This window comes from Lingula anatina, chromosome 6 (assembly GCF_051362555.1).
Source record: "Lingula anatina isolate TDL-2025a chromosome 6, LinAna3.0, whole genome shotgun sequence".
NCBI classification, from domain to species: Eukaryota; Metazoa; Brachiopoda; class Lingulata; order Lingulida; family Lingulidae; genus Lingula; species Lingula anatina.
The window spans coordinates 5,748,608-5,766,949 of record NC_141772.1 but is presented as its reverse complement, the minus strand read 5'-3'; the positions used below and the strand labels follow the sequence as shown (position 1 = coordinate 5,766,949).

Genomic DNA, 18,342 nt, shown 5'->3' with positions numbered 1-18,342 from the left:
AGTAGAGTACTTATATGGTATAACTTCAACCTTTAGGTTGCCATTTTTTAATAAACTTATTTACAAAAATTTACAAGATAACATGAAAGTATTTACAAGTTGCATGATAGGGGGATTTTTCAGAGAAGAGGAACACGGGGAATATGGCTTCTGTGCTTGGAAAGAGAGCTCCACTGGTACACTGAATGAGGGAACTAAAGCAGAGGTTTATGAAGCGTTGGTGGAATGCTACTCTAAATGGGCCTCTGTAGACGAAAGGGCGAGATATGTTAATGACAAACTGACTGAAGCCACCGGCGTGAGTGGGCACTGTGTTTGGTGCATTTCGTCCAGTGAATCCGATGACTATGCCATAGCCCACAGTTCCAGGTTGGGGTATAACCACGCTACTGAAACTATCGATGATTATATATACTATGCATATATGTATTAAATGTTTTTGATTCACTACAAGGTTGACTTAGCATAAACACATAACTTTGTATCTGGATATATAGAATGTGAATAATAATGATGCCAGAATCAAGTAGGCTAGTGTATGGATTTATATTAGATGGACAGTTTTAACTGTTTTAACACCTCTCAACAGTTTTAACAAATTTTAAAAGAAACAAGCAATATGGCTGCATGGGAATTGGTTGTTATTTACCAAGGCAATCAGCTGGTCAACTAATAACCTTGGACCAGGCTTTTGACCCATTATAAATGCATGACTATGGTGGGTCTAAAACGTATCTAATTTATTTAACATAATTGTATTTTACTTTTGTGTAAAACAATGTTGACATTATTTTAATTCAAACTTTTAATTCAAACTTTATTCCATCCAATTACAATAGCTAGGGTCAGTGCAATTCTGAACTTTTCTTATATATATTAAAATAAAACAATAAATAAAATCTCTTTGCCCGGATATCTTTATTACTTTTTTAAAAAATATAGCATACTGAATAAAACACAAAATAAAACCTCGACTCATGATATTAGATAATACATTTTGTTATTATTTATTATCATATTTTTTGCTAAGATTATTAAATAAAACTTTGTCAAAAGAGAAAGTGCAAGAAAAATGTTGATGGTGGCTTGGAGATTTGGAAAATTACTTTTTCATCAAACTTCTGTAGCCTGGATACAGTCAATTTAAATTCAAGATATTAAAAAAATAACCCCATAAGACTGACCTTTTGCAGTTGATTTGTATAACTGAATCTCCAACAACATTGCAGATCAATAATTCTAATAAATAAGCTTCTGGGTAGTAAAAATTATGTGGAAGAATTAAAATAACTCGACCAGACTTGAAGAGTTGGGATGTGTCTGTATGGAAAGGATTTTGGCACACCACTGGATTGACGAATATAAATAATATTTTTTATAATTTCAAATCATTCTTTCTTAGACTATATACCCACTTAACATTGACCCAATAGAATATTTTTTCTTTAATTCACATGAACGTGAATACACCCATGCATCTGAAGTTAATACCAAATCTGTAATTGTTATTGTGTAGCTTACACCTTCCTACACTTAACTCTAGCTATCAACATCATATGTAACCTATTGCAAGCAACCACCCACCTTCATCTGGTGATAAAAATATCAGTGTCACATGCCCATATTATAGTACATAGTGGCATATTATCAGCTCTTCCAAGAAGCAACTAGTTTCCAGACCACAGTACACAATAGTGTGTGCAGGTATACGGTACATGTAAAAGAAACACTCATTGGATTAGGGTCTATTCCAACTACAAGTAGCATTCAACTGTGAGTATTACTAGAAATACTACACTGTATTTCAGGATATTAACCTCAAAGATTGTTTTCTCCATTTTAACTAATATTTTAATTTGAAATACTTCAAGTGAATGACTGATACACGTAACACCAAGACATGCTTACATTTCCATAGATCAACTACAAACTGACTGATATTCATAACTATTCTGTTTATTTCTCTGCCTACAATCTCCTATTACAGCTTTCACAATCCAGGTAAGAGTGCAACTGACTTTATACTCTACTGACCTAAAAATCCATACTGCAGAAATTGATAACATTTCAGATATAGGTTCACTTTAAGGGATAATAACTCTTCGTTTCGGCCAAAAAATAAATTTTCCTGGAGTAAACAACAATTTTCCCATACATACCAATGGTTAATGAATCCATTTTTACATTCAAAGTTAGTTCCTGTTTTTTTTCTAAAAAGTTTGGTTTTTTGTTAAAATCTCTTAAGAGATTTCGACAGAGTATAGCCATCAATGGAGGTCAAGTGGTCTAAAGACAAGCTCAGATATCAGAATAAAAGCTATAACTGCCGTTTTTGTGGTAAAACAGAATATATTATATTTCTATACGTTATTCACAATGTTTTTATTGTGAAATACAGATCTCATGCGAAGAGTTATTATCCCTTTAATATAGTTTTAACTTTCATACTTAAATAATGTTACCAAATATTGACATAACTTGATTAAAAGGAGGAAGTTTCTAAAATGGGATTTGACCATTAAGTCACCCAACTATGACAAAGGGTAGATGTGTAAAATAGCATATTTGGCGCATAGTACTTGAATGAACTATGGACCGTAGGTGGATTTATTGACATCTGTGTGGGTGAGTATGTGTTTTTGAGGGATGGGGGGGTGCACAATTGCCACAGAATCAGCCATGGGTGTTTCTATTATGCACAGTATATTGCACTATTGAAAATGTTTCAGTCAGTTCAGGCACTCTTACCAGATTGAAATCCCCTTACTAGAACATTTTTAAGGAAATAACAACAAAACATCCATTTTCATTAATTTAGCGATTTCATGTGTAATCATGCCTACCAATGAAGAGACCGTTTTCCTCAGCTTCAGCTTCCCAGGAATAACATACAACGAGCCAACATTATATGGGAAAGCCAAGGTCATCAAGGAATACTGTGAGAAGCACTGTGGGAAATATTTCTCAGCTGTAGTATACAGGAAAGACAGTAAACCTGGGTGGGGAAGCATGTATATAGACTTTAGAAGGAAAGAGGAACATGGGGACTATGGATTTTGGGTTTGGAAAGAGAGCTCCAATGCTACACTGAAGGAAGGAATAACAGCAGAGGTTTATAAAGCTTTGGTAGAATACTATGCCAAACAAGCCTCTGGAGACTATAAGGCATCATATGTAAGTGATAAACTGACTGAAGCCACAGGTGTGAGTGGACACTGTGTATTGGACTTTTTGCCCAGTAAGTCCAATGGCTATGCTATAGCCAACAGCCCGAGGTCAGGATATACCCACACTACCGAAACTATCAATGGTTACATTTACTATGCATACATGTATTAATTGTTTTTGATTCTCCACACTTGCATTAGCACAGGACTTATATATCTGGAACATTTGGATATAATGATGTGGTAACCAAACGCAATATGAATGGAATGAGATAGATAATAAAAGATGCGAATTGTAAGGGAATGTTGTTATTATTATATCATATAATATCAAATTCCCCTGCAATACAACCATTTGTGGTATTTTCATTTTGCATTATGACTGGTGCAAATCAAGTAGTCCATGGTGAATTTTTAGTTTGATGTAATCCTCGAACTATCTCCATGCTATTTTTATAAAGTGTGTGAACATTGTTGTATATTTCTGTGATAACACAAGGATATATATAGGTTTGTGTCATTTCAGATGACTTCATTTTATTTATATTTTCAAAATTTTATTTTGTCACATTATCCAAAGAAGTAACACAAGAGTTTTTATCTTAGTATCATATTAAGTCCAGTAGAAACCATCAGACAGGATATGCAACAAGTAACTGGCTGAAGAAACCAGTAAAAGTTATACTAATACTGGGTAGATTTTACCAATAACTGTACTTTGGCACAGCCTATAGTTCAACAATAGGGTACGTATGATTACCTATCTGGAACAATCAACATTATGATACTAAATATAAATGCATGGGAACATTAATGAATCAGATTAATTAAGCTTGCACTTTATAATGTGTATTATAAGTTAACCAAATGGGCATTATTTCAATCTGGCTTTATCCATCCATTTCCTGTTTCTATCAATATTTCGAACTTGCTTACATAAATGAATTTAAATCTTTTTGTTTGAATATTCCAATTTTTTCATTTTGCAAGTATTGCAAACTGAAAAAAGGAATAATTTTTGTTACTCAATAAAACATTTTTTTTTACATTTATAGCATAAAAAATCTAGTTTTTATTACATATGACTCCCCTAAAAATTTTAACAAATATTCAGTAATTCTTTAAGAAAATTCCTATTTTTAAACAAGTATCTTACAAGACAACATCTAGTATGTATTTTCCTTACAACAAACACTTGACAAGTTGCATGATGAAATATGCCTGCTTCAAGAAATAAAATGGATCCATTCCTAGTTTCAAAGTTAAATTTGGATTGTGGTCTCTGTGTAAAGGTTGACTCTCACTGGACACAAATTTGACATTATGTCTGCCTTAAAATACAATTATTTCTTTAAATATTCATTTAAACTAGAGTCATCATTGATTTCTTTCTTGGTTCTTCTCTTTCATATAAATTGCATCAATCCTATGCAGTTTGTCTAACAACCCCCTCTCTCCCTCAAAAACTTGAGTCAGAGGGCTAAGCCAAGCCTGCTGGATTTAGACAGCTAAGCAATTTAAAAGTAAACTGATAGCAGTCTTAGAACTTATCGCATATGATTAGTCCACTCATACATTGCTGACTTTTGAAAGGCTGCTAAAATGAGGTATTATAAAATGTTGAAAATACTTTGGGATCGTCAAGGTGTCAGAATCTCCTCCGAGCACAGCAGAGAATTAATTACAGCTTTGGAAGTACCTTGCTCACACTGCCAGTAATTACGCTGCGGGGTATTCAGGGCACAGACCGTGATTACAAGATGCCGCCAATAAATTTTAGATTTTTAGAAAATAGATTTTTCATGTGAACGGTCCTTTAGTTAAGACCGTCTATCGACTTCAAATTCTTTATAAAATTGTGTCCTGGCTTTGTTTTTCATATTTCCAGTTCAGAGACCACATAAAAGGACAAAAAGAAAAAAAAAAAAACAACTTCACATAATATCTAATGTATGTATTCATTTTCATAATCTGTGTCCTCTCCACAGGTTATTCTAAAATTCAAATTTCACATTTCTGATTTTGTCAATCATCGTCTTCTCTTGGGTCTGGCTCTTTTTCTTTTATCAACTTTGCTAATCTTGTGCAGCCTGCCCACCGTGACTCCTTGTCTCCTCTTGACTAACATGTGCTGTTCCACCAGGTCTGCCAGCTTGCCCTGCTCAGCCAGCATGGAGAGGAATGTGCAAATAAACTGATCGTATGTGTGTGTCCTGCGGCAGTCATCAATCTGAAAGGTTTTTTTTAAATTACATATGAACCAACTGTAATTTTCCCTGTATCACTGTTTCTGAGGGTTATATGTATCATAGAAAGAAAGCAGGAAACATCTCTTCAAATATCGTTCTTTGGGAAATATGAAAAAATACCCTTTGGTCTTTAAATAATGCTATTTAAAACTATGTGGTGGCATTTGGTTGAGTTAAGTGGAAATGATTTGACAAATCAACTCACTTTATATGCAGTTACATTTTGGTGCATCAGTATAAAAAGGAAGGTGGAGAAAAACTGTATGAGTGGATCATAACAAAACTTGAACCAAAAATTGTTACCTTGTACTTTTTCCTCTTCTCAATCTCATCTCTAAGGTTGGCCTCACAGCAACTGATCTCACCCTCTACATTCTTCAGTAAAGCTAGCAAGTCCTGTTATAAAGACAATTCAAATGGTAATTATATATTTCAGTTAATCATTTCTCTTAGTTTGCTTAAACTATAGACTTTTTTCATGCATTAATACAAATTTGACTTATAAAACTTGATTCAAAAACATCAGAGTATTAAACATGATTTCCAAAATTCTAGAACATCATTCTGGCACAAAATGCACTTAAATCTAAAAATTCACCAGTGTCAAAATTTATTTAAATCAATCAAAGTGGTTTTGACTCAGCATGATGTTAATCCTGTTTCATATACCTTGGGGGTAAAAGCCTGGTGACTAAATTTATTCTTCTGCTCTTCATCTGTGAGTCCTCCCTTCTCTGTTTTTACATGCCCTCCGCCTTGTTGTCCCTGCATCATCTCCATGGCTGCGATCTTTTCTTTACTCATCTCCCCGTCTTCTCCTGACCCAGACAAACCATCAAAGCCAGCGCCATCTATCTTTTCTGACTTAACCACTCCCTCCAGTCTGTTAATTAGACTGGCTCTGGTTTTACTTGTGGTTTCGGCTTGTCTTGCAGAAGCGGCTGTGGGAGAGAACACAGGCGGACTGTTGGAGTAAGGGGAATGAATGTTACTCCCAGTCTCAGAGGCAGTGTCAGTGCTTTCAAAGCTAGGTATAGGAGAACAGGTAAACTTAGTTTGTATTGTCAGGGGTTTGGTGACATCAGTCAAAGCCACAGTGGCGGGGATGACGGTACAGCTCTCTTTGCCGTCACCCACCTTGATCTGAATTTTAATGTCTTTATCCTTGACGCCACGGAACTTCCGCAGATCAACTTTACTTGTGTTAGTGGGAGAAGACGTTGTTGGTTTTGACTCTGAAAAATTTGATACCGAGTCAGCGGCTGACTCAGTTACCTCCACATCGCTATCAGTCTGTTCATCGTCTGCTTCATCTCCTGGTTTTGCTTGTGTTTTGTTTCCAGATTCCTCCAGAATGGGACTCTTGCAGTAGTTGTGACTGTCTAAGGCTGCTGGGAACCTGGCCTGACTCCCTCCTATAGGTGTCACCCCTGTTGCAGTCCCATTCCCAGAATTCCTTGTCCTGAGTTTCACTTTCAGTCCTCCCTGGTTACTGGATTCAACTGACGAATTCTGCTGCTGATTGGTTGACATGGATGGCGTGACAGATATGGCTGCTCTGGCGGCTTTAGATCTTGTCATGGCAGGTTCTGGCTTTGGTTTATTTGGGTCAAGGTCAGGGGTTGTGACATTGACCATCTGCAATAAAAATGAAAACTGCATAGTTACTTTTATTTTTCGTCTCATTCTAGCATACAATTCAATGAGCATTTAAACAATTCTAAATCAATTTGTGTTTCAACCAATGAAGATGGTCAACTTTGTGCCTGGTAATGAAATCTCAGGCTGTATTCACAACCAAAGTTGATCTGTGGATTAACAGACCCGTGGATGAAATATGACCAAGCCACTTGAAAGCTTACCACCTAATCCCATCAGGGAATCTATTCAGTGTCTGTTAGAGGATTATGCAAAAAATTTTTAAGTGGGTCAGCCATATATGATCTGAAGATCTGTTTATCTGCGAATCAACTGGTTGTGAATGTTTTCATACTGATAATACTATTTAGTACTTGACCTAATTTTACAGCTAACAGCTGAAACAAATTACCGGCAAGTACATACAGAAATGCTAGTCAATTTACTTCACATATTTTGTGAAAATACAAACTGGTGAAACTGCTTTATCATTTTGTTTTTGCTTGTTAAGCCTTAAAATACTTAAACTTATAAATGTGATGATGCAAAACAAAATGTCTAAAAAAATTCATATGCAACAGGCAAATGCAACAAAAGGTACACATGAAATATGTGCCTTTGTTGATTTTTACTCATTTAGTTTTTTTTTCCACCAAATTCCTAACAACATTACAAGATTATTTTGAAGGTGTCCATGCATTCATATGTGTAAAACAGAGGGTGAATATGTGGGCATGTGGGTGTGTGCGTGTGAAAAATACATGCATATGTGTGGTCAGATTTGGGGCTGTCATTAAAAAATAAATGGAGGTGTGGCTTTCACATTTTCGAGTTACACTGAGCAACTTTTCTTCATCTGGAAAGAGAAATGCTTTAATATATCATTGCTTGGCACTGAATATAACCACTGGATGGAATAAAATAGAAAAATGGCTAGGACATCAAAGTAAGAGAAATCTTGACCGTTTTTATCAAAGGTAGAAGGAAAGCTTGCCATTTTCATCAAGGAAAGAGAAATGTTAACTGCTTTTTTCAATATTAAAATCTCACACTGATTGCTATAATAGGCCCGAAGAATTCATTAGGTATGTAGTATTTCTTTGGGAGTCAAGATCACGAATAACAGTTATCATGTCAGCAATAAACAACACATTCTGTAGTGCACAGCCACTAACTATCATTTCTGTTAAATCCCATGCACATTCAGAAGTTTACTGGTGAACATAACTGATGCTTTATTTAAGTACACACAATACTGAAAATTATGTAAAATGAACCAGGATCCTCAAATATACCCCAACCAAAACCATGGACAAAACCTTTGATGACAAACATTGTCATAAGATGGTGAAAAGAAAACAGGAGAGAAATAGCCAAGGTGGCATAAAAATGTTTTAATGTAAAACCACCAGGGGTAAAAGCAAAGAGACCCAGGTTTTCCAAATCAGGGAATTTGTAAGCTAAAGAATAACCAAAACAACATACTACAATTCAGAAACAGCTTTCTTATATTTTAATAAAGACTACAGCCATGTGATGATAAAACTTGACATGCCTGCATAACCCAACTACTGTTATCTGTGAGAACAACATAAAACAAAATACTAGAACTACAGTCCACAACCCCTGTTACAGTGTAAAACACAGTAACTCTCCACACTACAGACTATTTGCCATGTAGCAAATTTAAATCTTCTGACAGCCACTGTATAGAAACTGTTTTGACAAAGAGACAAAAACGGAGTTGTTCATGGACAAACTGATTTTATGTTAAGTGGGTCTTTCTCAAAAAGTAGCAAAAATTTTTAAACTTCAAAATATTTTGTCATGAATGGACTTGGAAGTTTCCTTAAATAAGTCATTTAGATGATGTAATACATAATTTTTGATATCTTTAATAAGACAATTGAAAAATAAAAACATGACAATTGGCAAAGTAATATGACAATATCTTGTCCTTCTGAGTTTGTCCATAAATCACTTCTGCTTCACTATACCAAAGAACTGTAGGGTGCAGCACTGCCTGTGAAACCCAAGACATGACACATACCTTCCTGTCAAGAAGCTGGTGAAAAAGTGAACATTCAGAATAATTGAAAAAATACTGTGCATTTCTGTAGCATGAACAAAATATTCACTGAAAGTTATATGCTATAAATCTTTAAAATGTATATGTAGTTTCATATTTTCATTCATATTCAGTTGTCTATTACATATTTTTACTTGCCTTCATATATCTATATTGAGATCTGCCCAACACTCCTGCCCAGTTTTGATAAGAAGAGTGTTATTCTCAGTAGAAAGGAGAAATAGCTGAATGGTCAAAGGGCATACTCAATGATACACTGAACCTTTATTTACACCTAATTCTCCTCAAAAACATTGTGGAATGGGCCATAAAGAGTGTATATTAGACATTTGTTGTCCGTGACTCACCTGCTGCAGGGCCTCTAGAACAATCTGTCTGTTTGCCTTCAGTGTCTTGAGTTTACGTTCATATTGCTGCCGTTTATCAGGCACCACTGCCATCAAGTTGAACCTTATGTCATGATACGGCTCTCTGGAGAATAAAGTGATATCATTCATAATAGTATTCTACTTTCATATTCACTCTCATTATGGAGGTAGAGATTGGTAAATTTAACTCATGACTGTACAAATTAGAAATTTATAACTCAAACATAGGTTTAAACATTGTGATTGTCTCAATGCTTTAGGACAGGGTGATAATGGGAAAATTTCTTGGAAAATTATTTTTGCAATGTAAAGATCACCCGCCTGTTGCCATGCCCAGTTTCCCAGTTATCACTCACCCTCCTGTTGTCATGCCCACTCTCCCAGTTATCACTCACCCTCCTGTTGCCATGCCCAGTCTCCCAGTTATCACTCACCCTCCTGTTGCCATGCCCAGTTTCCCTGTTATCACTCACTCTCCTGTTGCCATGCCCAGTTTTCCAGTTATCACTCACCCTCCTGTTGTCATGCCCAGTCTCCCAGTTATCACTCACCCTCCTGTTGTCATGCCCACTCTCCCAGTTATCACTCACCCTCCTGTTGCCATGCCCAGTCTCCCAGTTATCACTCACCCTCCTGTTGCCATGCCCAGTTTCCCTGTTATCACTCACTCTCCTGTTGCCATGCCCAGTTTTCCAGTTATCACTCACCCTCCTGTTGCCATGCCCAGTTTTCCAGTTATCACTCACCCTCCTGTTGCCATGCCCAGTCTCCCAGTTATCACTCTCCTAAACTTCTCTGTCCAATCTTCCCCATCTTTACACGGACCTAATTATCATGAAATACATTGAAGAAGTTGTTAAATCTAATACCAAACATATCATTAGTGTGACTGATGTTGTTTCTCACTTATGCAGACTTAAGATAAAATTGATGAATAAGAAATACTACTAAGTTGAATGATTAAAAATCTAAAATTTTGATTAAATATGGAATTTCAACAGAATAACGGAATACAAAAAAAAAAATAATAATAATAATAATAATAATAATCAAATAAATGAATAAATAAACAGCAGTTTTAGTCTTTTTTGCTTGTGAAACATGACCAAACAGGTATAACACTGTGACAGCGATCTATAGGATAAAACCAACTTACCACAGTCTTCAGGATAAGGCACACTTACCATGGTCTATAGGATAAGGTTTTAAGCCATCCAATTCAAAAAGTCTCCCATTGATGGAGACATAGCTGACAAAATGAAAAGCTTCCATCATTCTTGTGGTGGAAATACCTTGTTGTTTCTCTGGTAAATGAGTAGGCTCAGGTCTGATGGAAAAAAAAACAAACTCACTTTTACTTTTTTTGTAAAGGGTCAATGAATGCTAAAGAAAATGAAGTGCTGTTAAAACAACCAACCTTTTAATGTTACAAATATACAGAAACACATATTACCTTTCATACAGGGATGTTATTGTGTAAAAATCCCATCAACCTAATGTCTATGGCACCAAGGTGAGCCAGAAAAAAAAATTTGTCCGAAAGTTATCAAAAAATGCTTTGATACTAATCAAGTTGGCATACATATAAAGAAGATTTGTGAATTTCTGTAAAATTGAAACTTTTATGTAAATTCTCAATCATATATGTGTTCCTTTCTTTTAAATACGTTTTCTAAGGTGTGAGTAAGTCTTACCTGGCATGGCTATTGTGAGCTCTGGCCAATTCTGGCATGTTGCCTATGGCATAACCTTTATCCTGTATTGAATATAAAATCATTATCAAATCCTTATTTCTTTTAAGAATATTTAAATTTCTTTAGCAATAGGAAAAACTAAAAATACTGGACCAGATGTTCTTTATGAGGAAAAAAAGGGAGGGAAGATAAGATTTTATTAATGGAATAGGACAATCTGTCTCACTGTATAGATACTGATATCTTTTTATTATTTTGTTTTTTTGTTGTTTGTTTGGTTCAATTCGTGATTTTTAATAAAGAAAAATATGCACTTATACATAAATTACCAATGCCAAATTATTAAAAAAAAAAAAAAAACATCAACATGCTAAACTTTTTATTTGAAACAAATTGTGCTAGCTATACATGAAAGGAAACAGCAAATATTTCTCCTCACCTCTGGGTTCATCCCCCTGCAGAACTCCTTGAAATTGGTGAGGGTATCCCCTAACTTGATCTGGTCACAATTCAGCAGCACACTGAGCAGGGCATGAGTGGCACAGGAGTTGGGGATAATCTGCTGGGCAAAAAACATCTCATTCAACTTGTTTTCATCTATGACAAATGACTCATCCTCCTGAATAACTTTTCTTCTCGATCTGCGTTCTTCTATCCACTTGAAGAGAAAAATAAACCCATAGACTGGCCTGAAAAGAAAATACTGGTATAATATATAATATATAATATATATGGAGATGGTGTTGTGATATATCATATGTATTCTGGTAGATGTGTAATAAGTACTGAAAAAAAATTAATATTTAGTGAAAAGTTTGTAACATATTTTGAAATAAAACTGCAAGAAAGCAATAACTGTTTAAAAAAAGTCTAGCTTTTACATACCCTTCCATTGCCTTCTGTAAGTCATATATTTCCTCAACCTGAACCCCTTGAGTGCCTAAAATGATAAACCTTTATCACTGCAATAGCGTATTATGGTTCTTTCAGATTTCTTACTGCCACGTGTTATGTGGTCATTTGTTATTTTTAATAGAGCTTTTCCCCCATTTCTTAGACTTAAGTAAACAATAATATTTACCTAAACGATATTAAAAGACAAAAAAAAATTTTGGACCTCCCCGACGGGGAATCGAACCCCGGTCTCCCGCGTGACAGGCGGGGATACTTACCACTATACTATCGAGGACTGGTCGAGAGTTTCGGATCATTTTACATAACTATTGATACCCTATCACCATAATGTACAAATATTCAGCGTATTATAACTTATTGTAAATATTACATCATGATGTGTCTAGTTGTCTTTAAAAACTTGCACTATTGTTTCCCTTTCTTAAAAAAAGAGGGGAAAATACATGCTTTATGTGGAACATTAAAAACAAAGATCTGAGTGTACGTACCAAAATCTTCAATCAATAGTGTGAAAAGTCCTGAAAAAATATAACATCAATGCTTTAGTTTACTGCGGCGATATGCGTATACTTTGAATTATGTAATTATATGAATTCTTGAACAAAAACTAACTTATCGTTACACAAACCTTAAGAGAAAGTGAACACTACAAAGCCTTTCAAAGCACAACTCTACTCACCAGGGTCACTCTCCAGTTCAAGCCACCCGCGATTCATGTTTAAAGTGTTGTCGTTACACCAGTATCTTCTCAGTGCTACGGATTCTATAAGTGATATGACAACATAGTTTAAAGTGTTATTTCACGTCATAATTAAACAAGAATAATCAACCGCTTTCACAAAATAATACACCGGTTTTTATGAGCAACTTCCGGTTAAAGAGAGTGATCGTTATTGTTTAGTACGACTAATTTACTTTCCCGTATGTAATTTTTTTTCTCATCTATTTTCATTCACAAGCTTTTTTATACACTGAAACTTTTTCAGAGTTAATATTTAGATATAAACATCTTTCTTTTAGTTGTATAAATGAATGTCATTAGAATTACAATCTGCCATGCTCCCTGAGGTCAGAGGTCACGCTTACCTGGGATTTTATTGGGTCAAATACCTCGGCAGCTCACGCTGTTCCTGTCAGACCATTTTTGTTTACAATACGAATAGAAACCTCGTCATTTGCGGCGCACAGAATGTCGTCTCCAGTAGCTCATCCATATTTACCCAAGGAAATATCTCTACCGAACTATATTCCAAATGACAAGGGACCGGTAGAAATCTTGACCATATTTTTTGCCCCGATAGCGTGTGTGTTGGGGCTTACATGGGTTGTTGCAGGAAGAAACATAAACACCACCGGCCCAAAATTGTCTGCCTCTTGGTTTATGGTGTGTGGATGTATTCACACGTTCTTTGAGGGATACTTCGTTCTGCATCATGACAGCATTAACGAGCTACAGGATTTCCCGGCACAAGCTTGTAAGTATTTTGTTTAGACTACTGTAATTTATTAACTAAATTATTTATTATGAAAGATCAGTTGTAGTGAAGTATTAAAGACTAAAATATGAAAGAATTAGGCAGTGGACTTTGTTAAAGAAATGGGTGGCTGTTGTAATTAAGTGTGATCAAAGTCATCATGTTTATCTTTTACAATAATATGAATACTTATTTTTATAATCATTCATATGAATACATTGACATTTTTTACTGCAATTTTTATTACGATGTCTGATATTTACTACTACTATTATTCAGGGAAAGAGTACAGCAAAGGAGACAGCAGATATGTTATGTAAGTTTTCTGTGGTTCTCATAGAGCTATATACTGTACAGTACATTAGATATTTAATATGATTTACTGTATAAATTACCTGTGAAATATAGACAAAGCAGCCCCCTTATCCATAAAGTCAAGTTCATCACCTTGTCCCATATCAAAAGAGACAAAAAAGCACTGGGCCCATGGCAGTACTTCCACACTTAATTTTGTGATAGCACAGATAGTTGGCTGTTATGTTTAAAAGAATATTTCTCAGTTATTTATTGTAAGCAAAGATTTTCATGATATATGTATTTATAGTACATTATTATAGGCATGGTGTATATATTGTCATTTTATCATTCTATTACCTAATTAAGTTTATTGGAAAAAAAACATTAATTTTCAAAAGAGGTAAAATATACTTAAATGTAGCTTAATGCTTGACATATACTTTTCCAGCTCTGACAACACCATTCTTTGCATCGAGGGTTTCACAGCATTCGTAGTGGGTCCCCTGTGTTTCCTGACAGTATGGCTGCTCCTTAAGAAGCACCCATATTGCTACTGCTTCCAGCTGTTGATCTCGACCGGACAACTTTATGGAACTATCATCTTTTTCATGATGGAACACAAGGAAAACTACATTCACAGCCCCATGTGGCATCCTCTATATTTTTGGTTTTATTTTATTTTCATGAACACCATTTGGATTGTGGTGCCTTGCTGTCTGATTTGTCATGCTTTCCTGCAACTGAGCAAAACCCAAGAGGTTGTAGGTAACAAGCAGAAGAATTCTTGAATTTATAGCCACGGTTGTTGTAACAGAAATACTTCTTGTAGAAGATTGTGCACAGTTTTTTTTCTGATGTTAAATTGTCACCTTCTGGGTTTTGAACCAGCTTAAAACTATGACAATTGCTACCAGTTTTGGTTTAATGTTTAAACCACAAATTACAAGAAAATTGTGACTCCAGTGTTTTGACCAAGTTCCAGATTCAGCTTGTTCAGTTTCAAACTGAAGTGTAAGTGTGGACTATTCAGAGGATATGTCAAATGACTGAAAAAGAAATGGCGATGTACAAACTGATGATCATTACATCCAAGTTAGGTCATAGACATTTTTATGAAATATCAATATTCATCATTTGCCATCTTTTATAGCTGAAGGCTCTTTTACAATTCCTTCTCAACAATAACAATTAGATTTGTTTTAGTAGATATTGGGGTAGACGATGTCGGAAAGATCTTAATTTTTTAAAATTAAATGTGTACTTATTTTTTTATCATCTGGCTTTGTAAAAACAAAACTATAAATCTTGTAACAAACAAGCATAGTTGCTTTATTTGCACATATAATAAAGTACATTTTTAGCAGAATTCTCATAATTTTTTTTTATTTAACCCAAAGCAAAATATCGTGGAATCTAAATATTTTCTTGACTAAGTGTCAATCTTTCATTTTATATTACACTTGCAATCATTCTCACATATATGACATTCTGTCCCTTGAACAACTGACAAAATACAAGAACAAACAGCATATTTATATATGTAACATTTTAGGGACACGTCCAGTTACTATAACACATTTTTGGCAAAAAAATCTAATCATATGTTGGACAGATGTGTCCCTTTCACAGAAAACAACAATGAAACAAAACCCCTCCACAGGAGGATCACAAATAAAGTAATAGGAAACCAATATGTTGCAGTGCTGAAAGTAAATGGGATCTTAAGATTTACTTAAAGAAGCGCCAAGTAAGCCATCATAATTAATGATATGAGGTTTTTCACCCAAGGGGCTGTGGAACAGCATTTATTCATTTACATGTTATGTATTTCAGTACATTTTGATGTATAGTATTAATAGTGATAGTCAACACCTCAGAAATTACACAAACTCCCAAGACTTATAATAAAGACAGATAGATCTCTCTCAACCCTCTCCAATTTAGTAGACAGAGTTACTGTGCAAATTCTCAGCCTTTGCAGAGTTTTTTTCTATTACAGGTAATATTTTTCTTAATTTCTCCCAAGTCTCAGCTTGGCACTACCTGTCAGTGACAATATCCCACAAAATGGATCCAGTTACTTTGGCTTCAAAATGACAACAAGACTTCAGATAACAACCATGTCATTCGTGGTAAAAGTTCACATTCTCATCTGACATGTACTAAGCAATGTGACTTGCTGGATAAGAGCACTCCTCTGCACTCTACTTGAATTACTGAACTTTTCTCAAGATATTTTTAATGCAAAAGTTCACTTCTCTAAAGGTAAATCATCATTTGCCTTGAGCAGAAAATAAGTCCAATCACAGCTTAAAACTTGCCACAATCCCCTTTTTGAATGTTTCAATACGATTAGATTTAAAAAGCGGATTTTTTTACAAAGGTCATCATAACATTCCAAACCTTCTTTCGAATCACCATTCAATTGTATTTGAAATGTACATATAATCCTTCCATAAATATTCCACTTATTCACATAGAATGATCTCAAGAAATGTTCCACCCAGGTTAAGCTCACTCCATACTGCTGGGCAGGTTAATGAGTTAGGCTAATCCAAATCCCTCCGAGCACTCATTGATGGCCAGCAACAGCATGTTACGCAGCTTGTCATAGGTCTCATAGGCTGGCAGATCTAGCTGGTTGAAGCTGAGAGTGGAAGACAAGATCATTTTAATAACTCTTGCTATAAATGCTCTTTTCAATGTAATTTGCAAAATTTCTAAAAATGTATCAGACTTCATTACAAGATTGATAAGATGGGCAATTATGTAACAAAATGGTGACACTTCTCTAATGTGTAAGACATTGCTGTGTTAAGTGGTTAAGACAGTCCAAGAAATGATTAGGGTTAATTATTATATTGTGCTGATACACGTTCACATCAGATCTAACATAATCAAGAATAATGTCACAGCTAGACTGCTTCATGCAGACTTTGCTAGATTTTATTAAAATATGAAAATATTACGTCCACTCACCATGTGTGTGCAGTGGGCAGCCTATCAGTAGACCGGTCATCCCTGTGGATCTGGAACTTCTGTGTGCCATTCATCCCCTCCAGGTGAGCAAAGCCCTGCAGAGGAACCTTGGACGTCCCCGTCACAAACTGCAGGAAGCGTGCCCTGTCTGCCTGGTCAAAGGAACGCAAGGCTCGCCAGAACCACTGGATCTGGAATAAATAACCGATATCATAAATTTTATTTAGACCAATTAGCAATTTAAAAAAACCTTGACTATCTTAACTGTTTATTTTATTTTTTTTTTTCAAAATCTAAGAGATATGCAGTTTTTAACTTGCATATTATTTTCCTAGAAATCAACCATATGACTTGACATGATATTTTCTAATATATCCAGCTTATCATTAACTCTTCACTTAATCTCCTAAGCAGTCTATAAATACACATCCTCATGAGAAGTAGCCAGCGTACCTGCAGAGAATTTGACTGATATTTGTGGTACTCCGAGTTGGACTTAAGGTCATCAATATCAATGGTGGGTAGGCCGGATATCAGCAACTCCAGCTCCTGCTCATTAAAGATGGAGATTAACTTCTTTGGTATGATGTCGTAGAATCCTTCCAGGAAAGCACTAATCTGCTTGCGAATGGCTCCTGTCATTTTCATCTGACACACCAGCCGCACGTACTCCCGCTTGTTTTCCTCCGTCACCAGGATATTACGTCCGTTGGGGATTAAGTCTCGCACTTCTGTCACCCCAAATTCTTGGATCTGAAAGATTCATTCAAAGTTGAACATTTTTTTCACATTTTAATCACATCAATGAGATAAAATCCTATAATCATATAAAGCTGTAGAAGAACACACTAAGCAAACTTGCTGCTCTTATTATGAAACTGAAATACCAAATCCCAAATTTCCTCTGTAAAAGTACTTAGTCTTGACATTTTCATTAGACGATGTACAATAGTAAAAGGTCACATGATATCACCAGTTTCAAACACGTTCTTCCCCAATATAAAAATTCTCTCAGCCAGAGAAATATGTTTCAACATATTATGCATCATGGGCGCAGAATTTTAGACATTCTTATGACACCTCAATTACCCATTAATAAACCATAGTAATCAACTGGTAAATCTTTAAAATTACCAACGTGAAGATGGAACAGAGCTATTCAATGTCATGCCATCTACAAGATTGTTTTGCCCTGTGTTTTTGTCCCATCTCCTGCCTTACCTCTGTGCTGAATGTGAGATCATAGCCCAAATCTTTGATGTCGTGCTCCATGAGGAAAACCATTCCCTGGAAAAAAGCATAGTCCTCACTCTCCATGTCCTGATACCTGAAATACAGCAGAAGAAATTGACTTTTACATACTATTACTTTATTGAAAAAAAAAAAAAAATCAAAGTGAGGACAAATAATTTCCCAAGAAGAATTCCACCGAAGGAACTACAGACAGGGGATCACCTGAAGATTTCTCCCA

General features: G+C 35.3%; 3 protein-coding genes and 1 non-coding gene across 10 annotated transcripts in view; 1 reads left to right on the top strand and 3 right to left on the bottom strand.

Annotated features, from left to right (window-relative positions):
• Positions 1–3,674: 3,674 nt before the first annotated feature.
• LOC106174265 (ubiquitin carboxyl-terminal hydrolase BAP1) lies at positions 3,675–13,012 on the bottom strand. 2 transcript variants are annotated; one of them, XM_087014401.1, is made up of 12 exons: positions 12,800–13,012; positions 12,609–12,638; positions 12,091–12,145; positions 11,645–11,894; positions 11,206–11,267; positions 10,696–10,838; positions 10,258–10,336; positions 9,491–9,614; positions 9,105–9,119; positions 6,086–7,054; positions 5,720–5,812; positions 3,675–5,397 (listed from the first exon to the last, which is right to left on the bottom strand). In XM_087014401.1, the coding sequence occupies exons 1-12, from the start codon at positions 12,834–12,836 to the stop codon at positions 5,197–5,199; spliced, it is 2,058 nt and encodes a 685-aa protein (XP_086870527.1). In that variant the 5' UTR covers positions 12,837–13,012; the 3' UTR covers positions 3,675–5,196. The 2 variants fall into 2 exon arrangements, with proteins under 2 accessions (XP_086870527.1, XP_086870528.1); XM_087014402.1 differs by lacking the exon at positions 9,105–9,119.
• Positions 12,323–12,394, bottom strand: Trnad-guc (transfer RNA aspartic acid (anticodon GUC)). The gene has a single exon. It is a non-coding gene; the product is annotated as a tRNA-Asp (tRNA).
• A 177-nt stretch (positions 13,013–13,189) lies between the features above and the next one.
• LOC147761045 (3-beta-hydroxysteroid-Delta(8),Delta(7)-isomerase-like) lies at positions 13,190–15,258 on the top strand. Its single transcript, XM_087014403.1, has 3 exons — positions 13,190–13,595; positions 13,875–13,911; positions 14,341–15,258. Exons 1-3 carry the CDS (start codon positions 13,310–13,312, stop codon positions 14,678–14,680), a joined length of 663 nt encoding a protein of 220 aa, XP_086870529.1. The 5' UTR covers positions 13,190–13,309; the 3' UTR covers positions 14,681–15,258.
• The window catches only part of LOC106174264 (E3 ubiquitin-protein ligase HUWE1), a 54,232-nt gene continuing 51,085 nt past the window's right edge, over positions 15,196–18,342 (bottom strand). For all 6 annotated transcript variants that reach the window (XM_087014395.1, XM_087014398.1, XM_087014396.1 and 3 more), the window contains exons 76-79: positions 18,093–18,198; positions 17,325–17,624; positions 16,872–17,062; positions 15,196–16,539 (exon numbers count right to left, since the gene is read on the bottom strand). In XM_087014395.1, the coding sequence (XP_086870521.1) occupies positions 16,437–16,539; positions 16,872–17,062; positions 17,325–17,624; positions 18,093–18,198 (700 nt within the window). In that variant the 3' untranslated portion in view covers positions 15,196–16,436. The remainder of the gene's footprint in view (positions 16,540–16,871; positions 17,063–17,324; positions 17,625–18,092; positions 18,199–18,342) is intronic.

Bases quoted from the DNA above. Each gene is read 5' to 3' on its own strand.
- LOC147761045 (XM_087014403.1), top strand. From the start codon at position 13,310: ATGTCGTCTCCAGTAGCTCATCCATATTTACCCAAGGAAATATCTCTA. The intron at 13,596-13,874 runs GTAAGTATTTTG...ACTATTATTCAG, and splicing joins GGATTTCCCGGCACAAGCTT to GGAAAGAGTACAGCAAAGGA. The intron at 13,912-14,340 runs GTAAGTTTTCTG...ATACTTTTCCAG, and splicing joins GGAGACAGCAGATATGTTAT to CTCTGACAACACCATTCTTT.
- LOC106174265 (XM_087014401.1), bottom strand. From the start codon at position 12,836: ATGAATCGCGGGTGGCTTGAACTGGAGAGTGACCCTG. The intron at 11,895-12,090 runs GTATGTAAAAGC...TTTTCTTTTCAG, and splicing joins TTACAGAAGGCAATGGAAGG to GCCAGTCTATGGGTTTATTT. The intron at 11,268-11,644 runs GTGAGGAGAAAT...TATTCAATACAG, and splicing joins GCAGGGGGATGAACCCAGAG to GATAAAGGTTATGCCATAGG.